Here is a 14,400-nt window from a genome sequence, read left to right on the forward strand (position 1 = left end):
CTGCCCTCCAGCGTATCTACCACTCCTCCCAGTTTAGTATCATCTGCAAATTTGCTGAGAGTGCAATCCACACCATCCTCCAGATCATTTATGAAGATATTGAACAAAACCGGCCCCAGGACCGACCCCTGGGGCACTCCACTTGACACCGGCTGCCAACTAGACATGGAGCCATTGATCACTACCCGTTGAGCACGACAATCTAGCCAACTTTCTATCCACCTTATAGTGCATTCATCCAGCCCATACTTCTTTAACTTCCTGACAAGAATACTGTGGGAGACCATGTCAAAAGCTTTGCTAAAGTCAAGAAAAAAATACATCCACTGCTTTCCCTTCATCCACTGAACCAGTAATCTCATCATAGAAGGTGATTAGATTAGTCAGGCATGACCTTCCCTTGGTGAATCCATGCTGACTGTTCCTGATCACTTTCCTCTCATGCAAGTGCTTCAGGATTGATTCTTTGAGGACCTGCTCCATGATTTTTCTGGGGACTGAGGTGAGGCTGACTGGCCTGTAGTTCCCAGGATCCTCCTTCTTCCCTTTTTTAAAGATTGGCTCTACATTAGCCTTTTTCCAGTCATCCGGGACTTCCCCCGTTCGACACGAGTTTTCAAGGATAATGGCCAACGGCTCTGCAATCACAGCCGCCAATTCCTTTAGCACTCTCGGATGCAACTCGTCCGGCCCCATGGACTTGTGCACGTCCAGCTTTTCTAAATAGTCCCTAACCACCTCTTTCTCCACAGAGGGCTGGCCATCTATTCCCCATGTTGTGATGCCCAGCGCAGCAGTCTGGGAGCTGACCTTGTTCGTGAAGACAGAGGCAAAAAAACCATTGAGTACATTAGCTTTTTCCATATCCTCTGTCACTAGGTTGCCTCCCTCATTCATTAAGGGGCCCACACTTTCCTTGGCTTTCTTCTTGTTGCCAACATACCTAAAGAAACCCTTCTTGTTACTCTTGACATCTCTCACTAGCTGCAGCTCCAGGTGCGATTTGGCCTTCCTGATTTCATTCCTACATGCCCGAGCAATATTTTTATACTCTTCCCTGGTCATATGTCCAACCTTCCACTTCTTGTAAGCTTCTTTTTTATGTTTAAGATTCGCTAGGATTTCACCGTTAAGCCAAGCTGGTCACCTGCCATATTTACTATTCTTTCGACACATCGGGATGGTTTGTCCCTGTAACCTCAACAGGGATTCCTTGAAATACAGCCAGCTCTCCTGGACTCCTTTCCCCTTCATGTTAGTCCCCCAGGGGATCCTACCTACTTGCTACTGGTAAAGGAAGCAGTGCACTTACCTATAGGAAGATGACCTTAAAACTATTCTGGTGACATTTGTAGCCCCTGGGGTGAAGGAGCAGCTGTTGACACTGTTCCATTGGGACAAATATATTTTGATGCCATAGCAGAACATGATCACCTGATAGAGCCTTGGTCTTGGCATAGTAAATGGGAGTATTCAGTGCTGCTGCCTGGCAGGTGGTCTCTCCTGGCAAAGGAGAGTGCTGTGCCAGGCCATTTTAAAGGAAATGGGAATAAAGTTTTGACGGATGGAAGAGCCAGAGTGACGGCGATCTAGAGAAGAAGAAATTCTGCAGAAACCAGCAGACTAGGAGTAAGCACAGCAGGAAAGACTTGACGGCAGAGGCAGAGCATTGCTGCACCTGGGACCAGGAAGTCCTTCAGCACGATACAGCTAACTCCAGAAGCTCGACTACAGTTACTATTAAAAAGAGAGCAGCCCTAGAGAGTCCAGAATGAGGGCGATTTAGACAGCCAAGGAGGAGCTCAGCCATGTTGACAGCCTGCAGCTCAGGAATGACCAATCAGCTCCAATGGTCTGCCATTGAAGGGGGTACTGTAGCCAACTGGATCTGAAGACGTCTAGTGATGAGAGTTGCCAAAACCGGCGAATGAATCACAGCAATAAACTATCACTGGGCATGGAGGGAGGGAAAGATCGAACCATGAAATTGAGCCTGGTGGAACAGACAGAGCTAGGACCTAATGACGTCACCAAGAACATGGACTTGAAATAAATCCTTAGGGCTGGGTTTCTTTTCAGGAAATTGGGGTCGTACAGAAAAGGACGTTCTTTGGCCAAGGCTGGCAAAAGGGGCAATTGGACAGACTAGCACAGAACTACCGAGAAAATACATTCCAGCACTTTTTGCCTTTGCTTCCTTATGTTCTCACTTAACTGGCAAGTTAAAATATCACAGCTAAAATATAGTACAGAGAACGGACAGCTTGCATCTGTTGTGGGAAAGGAAGACCTGTTTAAAGGGAAAGCTGCAGTGACTAGGTATAATATCCTAGATCTAAACACATATATAGTAAATAAGACAGTCTAGATCTACATGTATCTGCACTAGATGGGATTTGCTGAAGCCTCCTGCACCCTTTCTCCACTGAACATTGGTATTTCTTGGACAATAGAGACTGCATCCCAACTACACTTGTTTTCATTTTGCAAAACCAAAACCTGGCTGACAACCCAAGAACAGGGCTGCATGGCCCATCTTGGATCCTATACACTGCAGGCAAACTTTCTCCAAGCCTTTTTAGAAACACGTGCAACTGTTTCATTAGCTTCACAAGTGGGAGAAATTCACCCCTTTGCAAGGGGCCAGCACAAAACCTATGCACCAAATAAGCCCCATGAAGATTAGCATTGTGTGATAATTCATTCAAAGTAAGCAGGGAGGTAGAGAGGAGAAATTGCATCCATGAATAATGCTGTATCACTCAATGACAGTGATTTCCTTATACTTCCCAGCAGAAAGTCCCATCTGATGCAGTCACTGAAAGGAATATATATCCATTATTATTAAGCATCATTTTCTTTATGTATATGGTGCCACCATTATATATGGCTCTTTACAGACAGATAAAAGACAAGCTTCCTGCTGCTATGTTAAAACAGCAAACATCACCCCAGACAGGAGCAGGAGCCGGGTAGGGTAGAACAGAGGTGTGGGGAGGATCTCTCAGAGAAGGCAATGCACTGGAAAGGCAGGAGACTTCAAAAAACCTTTTGCCCAGTGTGGTAAGTGCTGGTTTTCAAATGGTTGGCCAGAATAACAATTGTTTAATCACTCTTAAATTAATTCCCCTTCAGCCAGCTCAGTGTAAAGATCTGTTCAATGGGCACAGAGGTCACAGAGACAAACAAGTGGTTAGGTTGCATTAAGAAAGGTCTAGTGAATTACCCACTTTGAGTGAACATCCTCACTTGGAATGTTGTGCTCATTTTGGGTGACCCTATTTCAAAAAGGGTATCACAGAAATGGCAAAGCTCTGGAGAAGGGCAAATAAAAATAAACCAGAAGCCTGGGAAGTTTGGGCTACGCACTTTAAAGAAGAGATATATGAGAGGAAATCTGACAGAGACATATAAAATAATGCCTGTTCTAGAAGAAATCAATAGGACATTGTAATTGACCCAGGAAGAAGCACTCAATGAAATTAAAAGACAACACATTTAAAACTGAGAACAGGAAATACATTTTACCCAGTGCATAATTAACCTGGAGCACTTGCCACCACTAGATATTATTGAGGCCGAGAGTTCAGCAGGATTAAAAAAAGAGGATTAAGCATTTATAAAAGTAATCCAAAAGTCTGTTGTAGCCACGCTAGCTGGGATGAAAATGGCATCAGCCAACCTCTAACTGCTGGAGTTAAGAAGAAACTCTCCCTACCTCCAGGTTACAGCATAATTGTTCATTATGGCAATTTTCCCAAAGGCGCTGGTGGTACCTACTGTGGGAGAGAGCACATTGGCCTAGACGGGCCCTTGGCCAGATCTACTCTGACCATTCCAGTGCAGAGCTACGGAATGTTTGGTAAGGGTAAGACTCCGTCCATCAGTGCCAGCAAATTGAAAGCAAAGGTTTCCAGGCCATCTTTAACTATCTAACTCCCTTTGTTGCTTACAGAAATATATTTCAGGAACTGAGCGCACTGGGAGATCTTACAGTATGAATGATACGTATTCCCATCCCAAAGCCCAACAGCATGAGCTGAGGTCAGAGTGATGAACATCCTGTCTTTGGCGGTTTTCAGAAAATCTTTTCATGTTATTTTAATGCTGAACGTTTGTTTCAGATGCTTCAGACAGAATTGCCCAGATCTCTTCCCCCACAGCCTTCCCAAGTCTGCAGAGGTTTGCTTTCGAGCTCAAGTTTTCATCCACCTTTCATAATGACTCCAAAAAGAAAAAGGAGAGGAAGAAGAAGAGGGGCGCCGTGATAATAAAAAGGAACAGAAGGAAATGAAGCAGTACAAAGTGAGAGCCAATGTTACAGAGCTGGAGTTTGCTGGCAAGTTTTTCAGGAAGGAAATGCTCACCTCCTATCCTTGAATTTAAAGGTTATATACCTGACTTGAATGTGCTCATGGCAAATAATAATAACTCAAATTAAGGAAGTTTGTTCCATTTCACTGAGCCTGGAGATGCAATTTTCAGCCTTCATTTTTCTAAATTAGTCAAGCTGCACTCGCAAGCAGCTGCACATGCTAGACCTGCTCTAGGAATTAATTTGGGGAAGTTCTCCAGCCTGTGCTATGCAGGAGATCAGACCAGATGATCACAGGGCTTCCTTCCAGCCTTGGAATCTACGAATCTATTAATCTGATGCAAAAGTGCTGCAAAGAAAATGGGTGTTATCTGGCTTGTTAATGCCAAGTAGATTTTTTTCTGCATCTCTGAATCATATGCCTTTACAATTAAAGGCTGTTATATAAATGGAATTTGAATGATCGCCCATTGAGATAGCAACTTGTCAGCTACAGAAAACAAATTGAGGGCCAAATGCATTTCTGGTACAATTCCACAGAAATCACTGGAGAGATCCCAGGGATGACTTGCTCCTGACTGAAGAGGAAAATACTTGCCAAGAGGTACCCTGAGAAAAGATCACTAGTGGGTTTATCTAATCAGGCATCTTATTGCCTTTCGGTAATTGCTCATGCTCTGTTTTTGTAATGCCCCGTAGGGGAGCTGTTCTACATTCTGTCACAAAACAATGGTCCCCCATCTCACAGGGTGCAGAAGCCCCATTTGAACACAGAAAGAGGAGAGTTTCCTCCTGTAGTAAGGATACAAGTTGAGACAAAAGTCTCAACCAGGCATTCCGAGGAAAGTGAGGCTCTCCATGAAAGCAGCTTCCTGATTGCTGGAGGCAGAAGAATCTCTGTGGGCACATTGTTCTATTGCTGGCTTTTAGAGGGTGGGTTTGGTTTTTTCTGTTTGCTCTCTACACCATGCAGTGTACAGGATCCTGGAGACTAAAGTCTTAGGGTGAAAATCTTGTTGGATAAAAAAAGATTTAAAAAAAAACCCTTTTGTTGAGGTTGATCTTCAGCTCAAACCTACCTAATCCCTGCCTCCAAGACCTCAGGAATAATAAAGTGAAAATTGTGAAACACGGAGCATGTGAGGCTGAGGTTTGTGCCAGGGGCTGGATGAGCTTGTGGGTGCAGTCTGGCATACCGGGACCGTGAAGGAGCAAACTGCTATCTTGTTCTCCAGAACTGCAGCTTTCATTTTAATACAAAGGGTAAGTCTCCAATTGTTGTGGTTGCAAAGAAAACCTCAGACATGTGCATCAAGCATACCGAAGGCAGAGACATCTAGCTGAGTCTGCAGAGAGCTTGGCGCAGTTGCTCTGAGACGTGCAAACTGCCTTGTTCACCTCAGTGAGGGGTGAACTCAGATGCCCAGACGCAATGATTGAAATATTAACAATATTATTAACTCTTTCATTCCTCATGTGAGAGAGCAGGGGGAGGTTTCAACCTCGGCACCAGTTACTGTGAACAAGGGCTCGTTTCGGTACCACATGTGGGTGGCATTAGGGAGATGACAGCAGTTATGGTTTTTATCTCGAGCCAAGAAGGAGCCTATCAGAGCCCATAGGAATGTTCAAGTCCCAACAAGGGCAGCCAAGTGCAGGGAACCCAGTGCTTCCACAGGCACAGTTTGAACAACCTACCCTAAGCAGCATTTCGTTTTGGTGACACGTGTGGGTGGGGCTTGTTTGGTGGGCAGAGCTTGGGTGAGCATCACTTCCATCCTGCCTCCCTGATTGGACCCCGACTTTGTGTGCAAGACAAGCAAGATGCTTTCTGTAGATCGAAGCCAGATTCTAACCACTGGTGTGCTGCATAACTGGAAACAGGTCGTCTGAGGAAAGCCAAGTTCTAGGCTGCAGTTACAATCTCATGCTCCTCGGTGGCTGTGTCAAGATCCCGTGCACAGCTTTACCCAGCACACACCAGAGCTGTCCAGCTCACCTGTCTTCTGCACCAAGCACCTTGTTTGCCTTCTGATTCACATATTCCACATCTCTGTTTTTCACTGCTGTATTTCTATGGTCTCAGAGGATGAAATTAGGCAGGTTTGGTCCTGAGAGCTCCTTTTAGCTGGGGGAAATATCTGAGGTACAGGGTAAACAAAGGTGGGGACCGTGCCAAAGACCATCGTTCCAAAAATGCTACTGATGAGAGAAAAAAGTTGTCTGTAGGCACTTCAGACTAAATGCCCAAGCTACAGGCGAAAAGGGAAAATACTTTTTAAATTTTAAACCTGAATGGATACGTGGTTCAATAAAAGCTTTAGTCAGTAGGGCCAGATGGTTGTATTATGCTCAGGGTTTTGCATTAAACAATCTTTTGAAGTCGCTTCCATTCCCTGTACCCTTGACAATGGATCATTTATTGGAAGCACTGTGGTAGTGACCACAAGCCCCGGTCAGGATCAGGGTGTAATGCACATGCTTCTGCACATCCCACTTGACATTCTTCAGTGCGGGCCTCATGCTTTTCTGTTTCACACTCCCACTATGCTGAAACCTGAGGGCTAAGGTTCATTGCACAGTCTCCCCCAAATTACACTAGCCTTCTCACACGTGGCCGCGCCTATGAGCAGCATAGCTCTGCAAGCTATCTCCTTCCTCTGCCCTGCGAGGGTGACACAAGCAGAAGGGGACTTTTGTGTGTGTGAAGATAGACTCTTCCTTTGCTTTCCCCTGATCCCCTCCTACCCTCCTGCTGTTAGCAGGGGTTCCCTTCAGGCCTTCCCTCCACCTCCACGGCTGCTGTCCCAGCCTGCCTATTTGTGCAGTTTGAATTACAAGTGGGATGTGGGAAGGAGGGAAAAAAGATTTTGTCAGGGGACCCCGATCAATAAGATCCGCAGGTTCCTCCAGTGTGCTGGAACCAGCCCTGTGACCTGAACGTGCTTGTTAGGATATAGATATTCAGGCCTGTCTGTAAAGGCCTATACTCTAAGAATTTAAGTGTATTCTTATTACTTGGCAAGTTATAGAGGTACAAAAGAGAATCAAAATCACTGTCTGCCGGTGTAAGGTCCTTCTCTTACTGTGACAGTCTGAGGCCCTGTTCTTAGGCTAAGGCCTTTGGCTAAGCAACAGAGGCAGCCATAAGCTGGGAAGCGACCGGTCACCTCCTCACATTCCAAACTAGTCACATTGAAAGAAGGTGCTATTGGGCTGTCAGGCACTATCAGGACAGGATTGTATTCCTATCACCTCCAGAGAAAGGGAAGTGCCTAGAAAATGTAAAAGGAAACTTAGTTTGATAGCATCCTGTCTGGCAAGAACTCACTTATCAATAGCTGGGATGTGAAATCCTCACTTCTGTATTGTTTTGTCATTATAGTTCCCACTTTGCTATTGTTTGTCTCTGTCTGGTTCTGTGATTGTTCCTGTCTGCTGCATTAATTAATTTTGCTGGGTGTAAACTAATTAAGGAAGTGGGATATAATTGGGTACATAATCATGTTACAATATGTTCGGATTGGTTAGTTAAATTTCAAGAATATGATTGGTTAAGTTATAGCAAAGCAGAACTCAAGTTTTACTATATAGTCAGCAGATAATCAGGGAAGAACGGGGGTGGGGGCGGGCATGCGGGTGGGGGAAATGGGAACAGGGAATGGGGGTGGGGAAATTGGAATCATGTTTTGCTAAAAGGGGAAATGGGAACAGGGAATGGGGGTGGGTGGGTGTGTGTGTGGGGGAAATGGGAACAGGGAATGGGGGTGGGTGGGTGTGTGTGTGGGGGAAATGGGAACAGGGAATGGGGGTGGGGAAATTGGAATCATGTTTTGCTAAAGGGGGAGATGGGAACAGGGAATGGGGGTGGGGAAATTGGAATCATGTTTGGCTAAGGGCAGGAATGGGAACAGGGACACAGGTGTAAGGCTTTGTGGTGTCAGAGCTGGGAAGGAGGATACTAAGGAAGGAAACTGGAATCATGCTTGCTGGAAGTTCACCCCAGTAAACATCGAATTGTTTGCGCCTTTGGACTTCGAGTATTGTTGCTCCCTGTTCCTGCGAGAAGGAGCAGGGAAGTGAGTGGGCGAAGGACTAAGCCCCCTCACAGTGCTCACCCAGAGCACAGATGTACGCGAATTCCTGGGTAAAGCTGGTGTGGTGGGACTCTGCTCTGTGGCAGAACAAGGCGGCACAGGGCGCCTGCCAGGCAGATCTCGCACTAAAGGAAAGGGAATGAGGTAAAAGCCTCTACAATGCAGCATGCACGAACTGGATGTTTTCTATTTACGTGAGTTCAACTAACTGCTCTCTTGGCCTGACAGAAAAATCTATTTCCAGGCGTCACCCTTCTGCCCGTCAGAGTCGGCAGCAACGAGGGCCGGGTTCGGTATCTAGGGGATCCGTTCCAACAACACAATGCAAACCGGCTCGAGCCCCCACCCAGTGACCTGGGACAAATATATACCACCCCCGCTGGGTGCCTCCAAGAGGCAAGACTTCCCCTCTCGCAAGCACAGAGTCTGAGGGTAGCAAAAGCCTTTTAATAACAGAGAGAAACAATGTGGCATTATGTTGGGGAAACTCCACCAACAGGATTCATAACACAACCCATGAGCAAAAACCCACCCCAAGCAAATTGGGGCGTGTCCTTTCCCTTTGGTTCTTGAGTCCAGCAACCCCAAATCACCCAAAGTCCCAAAAGTCCAACAACCCAAAAGTCTCTGTCCCTGGTCAGGGCAGCACCAGAGTTCGAAAGTTTATCTGCGGAGCTTTACCTCCCAACCTTGGTAGAGATGGGGCGGGGGAGGGATTAAGGGACACCTTACATGGTCCAAAGCTGATTGCCCCACCTCTCCATGGGGCTCCACTCTGCTCCACCAGCCGTCCCACAAACCGCTCTGCTCCAAAAGCCACTCTGCTCTGCTCGCCATCCCACAAACTGCTCCACCATATATCTTCAGGCTCCCCCACTACTTAACACAATGCTCAGTGATTTCAGCTCTTAGTAAGTTTAGCTCTTTTGTGATTTCAGCTTGTAGTAGGGGAGCCTCAGTGCTGGTGCACCATTGGCCCAAAGTGAATTCAGCTCAGCAGCCTGTAACTAGACTCCTAATGGAATCAAAATTAGCTCTGATATTCCACAGTGGAGAGAGGAGGAAGTACAATTAGCATGTAAGGCCCTCACCAGGGGCTCATACCACCAGGTATTAATACCTGTTCCCCGCCTCTCTCAATTCACTGAGTTTTGGAACCCATGTCCCTTGCCTAGCGAGTGCTACTTAGTTGGTGGCGAGTCCCTCCATCATAACAAAAGGCCAAGTACAGTTCCACTGTCCTTGATTCACATAATTAGGATAATAACAATTTATTCTTCCTGCCGCAATAACAGAGAAACTGGGGATCCCACAGCAGCCGAAGTGACCATTTGGGCAGCTATGGGCTCATGCTAGGTGGGGTGGGTGTGCCTATGCAAATGAGATCAGCCTCGGAAGTTCTTTTCCACAACTTGCCACAACTCGCCACCAGATGTCAGGGTGGAGCTCATCCTGACTCTGCTTGCACATGTGTTTTGAAAACTGCTGAAGCTATTTCATTAGAAAGTTCACTTCTGTACATTTACCTTCTGTTAAGCCATGGGGAATTTATGCAAACACAAGGTCAGTGCAATCATGCAGTGTTTAAGTTCTCTCGTTTCAAGCTACGGGAAACATGGAATGTCCCAGTACTATTTCTTACACCCTCAAGAGAAGTTTGCAGGAAGTCAAATTAGACCTACCCTCCTTGTAATTTCAGAGACAGTTCCATTTTTGGCATGGCGATTCTGAGCATTACAGGAAGCGTAAATAGCAACTGAAAACTAAACTCAGGAATTACTGAAAATAAAATACAGGTGTTGTGCAACCACCAGAAAAGTCCAACTTGAGGCTAGACAGACAACTGCAAATAAAAGGCTTTATGCATAAGATTTTGAACAGCTAGAAAGTCAAGCCACAAAATCCACGCACAAACGATATAGCGATTTAATTCACGGCTGACAGGACACATACACCTTAGAAACCTGCGCACTTGGTCAGTGCATTTAGAAATTAAAACACTATCTGACGCCGTGGTTCAGTCAAGTAAAGAAGTCACATAAATATCCCTATTTTTAACTTTACAGGCCAGTAAACCAACCACTAATCAAACTCTGAAGTTAAGTAACCAGCAAGGCCTCGTATCTGCATTGTTTGTTTCTGAGAACTATTAGTACAATGGCATTTTTAAAAGAAAATCAGACAAAAAGAGCCCTGAGAAATGACTGCACACGTCTTTCCTTGGTGCAAGGAGGTAAACGCGAACCCCTTGGAGCACTCAAGGAATTCTGAGCTTCAATACCAAGCCTCAGAAAAACAGAGCCAAACTTCCTGTCAGCCACAGAAAAGGACATAGGTGGCTTTTACCGCTACAGGATGCTACCAGGGGTTATGCTTAGGGCTAATCTACATAAGAACTGCTGCAGCAGCTCAAGCCACCTCCACGAGAGGCGCTATGTCAGAGGGTGAGCGGACCATGCCGGTGCTTAGGTCAGTGTAACGTAGGTGGTTTAGTCACCCCCGAGCGACATAACTTTATAGCAACATCAGTGATACACGATACAAGCCCTCAGGAAGCCAATATTTTACCATAGGGCAGAATAATTTCCTCACCTCCCCGCCCACACTACAGTAGTCAAGTCAATAGTACAGCAGTAACACTCAGCTGTTACACAGCACTGCTCACCCGTAGATCTCAAAGCACTTGAAAAGAGAGGGTGTCATTTCCTTTGTTTTACTGATAGGAAACCGGGGCACAGAAAGCTGGAACAACCTGCTCAAAGGCACATAGTGAGGCAGGGGCACAGCTGGGACTAGAACCCACGCGTCAAAGCACCTAGTCCAGTGTCCCATCCAACAGATCACCCTTCCTCCCAGGAACAGATCAGTCTGGGCCTGTGCTCCCAGCTTATGGAAGCAAATGTACTGACGTTAACGTGAGACTGTCTTGTGAAGGAAATGATATGGCCAAAGCTAAATAAAGAATAGCACCAAAAATGCCCCAAGCAACCCATTGGAGAGTTGATCTAAGCAATTTCCTGGCAAATCCTTCCTGTTGGGGTGCATATTGAAATAACGCTGTACCCCACTGCAGTTTGCTTTGCCTATAGTATTCAAGGGTTGGTCTAGTGTTCACTGTGGGGGTGGCATATTTTTATCCTAAGTTTAAGGGTGTTTTTAGAGGAGTTACTGGTTCTGACTGCAGCTGTCAGGGCACGCAGAAGGGAAGCAGACTGATAACCGGGATCCAAAGGGAAGCCTGGCTAGGGATGTTCACGGACTGACTACAGACATGCATGGAGACATGCACCAATGCTGTACTCCACCATGAAATGACAGAGGCTCCCACCTTGAAATGTTTGGACACCCCCTTCAGTGTCGGTGCATGTTTTACACCACTTGGGAAGAAGTTCAGTACGTGAGGAGGAGCCTCGGCTGGGGAGAAGTGACAATGGGGTAACAGACCCCGATTAGGATGCAGTGTTGAGAGGGTCACACTGACGCCATCACACACTGGCGAAGGGATGGAAAGCAGCCCAGCCATTACCCCGAGATGTCACTCCAGAGCCCCGTCGCTGCACCCAGAGCACAGAACTATCATTTTGTGTATGACAGTCAGAAATCATTGATCTACTATTTTTGTGGCACATAAAACTGCAGATTTTTAACATCCACTGGGCCAAATCTATGACCTTACTCATGTGAGTAATCCCAGGATGTGGCCCAATGTGTGTTTTGTTACAGTCAGTCCTTGGAAAGCAGCTACACTTCTTCCTACACGGGTCCCAATCTTGCGAGATGCAGGGTGCCCTCAAGCCCTATTGAAATCAATGCTCATTCAAGGCACTCAGCACTTCTTAAGATCTGACTCTGATTTAGAGCCTCTTTTGTTTTGCCATGAGAAGAGTGAGCTGGATCTGTTGGCGAGGAACTGGGGTTATTTTCTAGCTACTTCTTTCTATTCTGGGTTTTACCAAAACGATTTACAGCATATCCTCTGAGAAGGAAAAATATTCTCCATCCATGCACTTCCTTATAGCTGGCCTTGGTAAAAGAGATCATCACTTAAAGGTTTTTGGCAATCGCTCCTATCCTGACAGCATGGGGCCAAATACAGTTTCCAAAGGAGCACCCATTCCCCCAATAAAAGTGAGCACAGGAAAGCCCATTATTTACTCTACATTTATACTCCTCTGGTTCTTCACTCAATGGGTGCAAACTGTGTGCAACCATTCACTGCGGCCACTGATACTCATCCGCTGTCTACTCTGTTCAGTTGAACGGGGGAGAAAATGTAAGTCACTTACCGTATAGAATTGTAATGAGGGAAACGGGCATGACTAGGATCGCAACCAACATATCTGCCACCGCCAAGGACATTAGGAAGTAGTTTGTGGCATTCTGTAGCTTTTTCTCCAAGGAGACAGCCATAATTACAAGGATGTTCCCTCCAATAGTCAGCAGAATGATAACCAAAATCAGGAGGGCTGGCCAGTTCTTCTCCCTCATGGACACACGAGAGACTTCTCCCCGCTCAGAGGCATTAAGAGGGTCGGACGTGGGCAAACTCTGATTCAGAGTCAAATTGTTGCTTAAGGGCCAAGCCATCAGACCACCGTGCAAACGAAAATCTAGCGTCACAGACACCGTCGTTAAGCTGACTAATATCCCAGTGCCACTTACAGTGCTCATTCTCTGGAGCTGATTTTCCTCTTTAATTGTTCCTCAACGTTAATTTCTTTTTCAAATGGAGGGTCCAAGGCAGCAGCCGAATTTCACAAAACCAGCGCCAGAAAATTGTTTGATCTTCCATAATGAACTAAACCTTACAGAAGTTAGAGTGGAGCTCTTCTGGTTTTCCTCTGAGATGGGGTTAGATGACCACTGATTGGCAACCCAGAGGGACAGGAGATTTCATCATGTTCAACTCATTTTCATGTCCAGCATTCTGCAAAGAAAAGAAAAAGGCACCTTCTTTTTCACTGAAATCACAGTACACGCAAAATGCTCTACATCCCCATGCAAACGGCATTCTCCTCCTCTCTCCTCCTGCTGGCTAGAATGTTCTCCAGACTGCAAGTAATTTATCTTATGGGGACAGACCATGCCTACAATTATGTAGGGGAAAAATCACAACAGTGTGTTCTGGCTGGTTAAAAGCTGATTATCGCTAATTAAATGTTTTGTGAAACCAGCAAAAGCAAGTCCGAAGAGTGAGACATGTTTCAGTTGATAGCCACTTCACAGATCTTCAGTCTCATATACAGTAGCAATTGTACGATGCTAGAAACTCCAACAAATGGTGATAGCATGGCGAAAGCGCAATATAAACTGTAATCTTCAATGGAAGTATTTGCATATAGCTTGTACACTCAGAGATGAAGCACAGGTGTCATTAAAAACACTGTCAAGTATCAGGGGGTAGCCGTGTTAGTCTGCAGCCACAAAAACAATGAGGAGTCCGGTGGCACCTTAAAGACTAACAGATTTATTTGGGCATAAGGTTTTGTGAGTAAAAACCCCACTTTGCTGAAGAAGTGGCATTTTTACCCACAAAAGCTTATGCCCAAATAAATCTGTTAGTCTTTAAGGTGCCAAGGACTCCTCGTTGTTTTTATTAAAAACACTATGACCAAAATGATTAATCCTGCCACAATAAAGGAGACTATATTTTGTGTTTGTTTTGACAAATGCATGGTAAATCAAACCTGACATATATTCTTATCTGACTCCATTGCTGCCAATCTTTCCAAAATAAACAAACAATTAAAAACCAACGGGGGAAGAAAGACAAACCTTTGCTAATCTAGACCAGTATTTTTACACTTGTCTTCATCCCTCCGAGTGCTTTTGTGTGCAGAAGGCAAGCACACAATGAATTCAGTGGCCCAAATCCTGTTCGCCTTACAGATGCTAGCTGACCCATCGCCCTGAGATGTCAGGGCTGCTCAGCCGCTTTGCCAGGCATATTTGTTTTCAATTTAAAGTTCCTAAAAATCTGTTTTTTCA

General features: G+C 45.6%; 1 protein-coding gene across 18 annotated transcripts in view; it reads right to left on the minus strand.

Annotated features, from left to right (window-relative positions):
- HTR2C (5-hydroxytryptamine receptor 2C) overlaps positions 1–14,400 on the minus strand; it is a 459,369-nt gene that overhangs the window by 70,374 nt on the left and 374,595 nt on the right. For 7 of the 18 annotated variants that reach the window (XM_048864038.2, XM_048864030.2, XM_048864033.2 and 4 more), the window contains one exon: positions 12,699–13,339. The exons of the other annotated variants lie outside the window; for them this stretch is intronic. In XM_048864038.2, coding sequence (XP_048719995.2) covers positions 12,699–13,083 — 385 coding nt within the window. In that variant the 5' untranslated portion in view covers positions 13,084–13,339. The remainder of the gene's footprint in view (positions 1–12,698; positions 13,340–14,400) is intronic. 18 annotated transcript variants of the gene reach the window in all.

The sequence above is a fragment of the Caretta caretta genome, chromosome 9, assembly GCF_965140235.1.
Source record: "Caretta caretta isolate rCarCar2 chromosome 9, rCarCar1.hap1, whole genome shotgun sequence".
Lineage (NCBI taxonomy): Eukaryota > Metazoa > Chordata > Testudines > Cheloniidae > Caretta > Caretta caretta.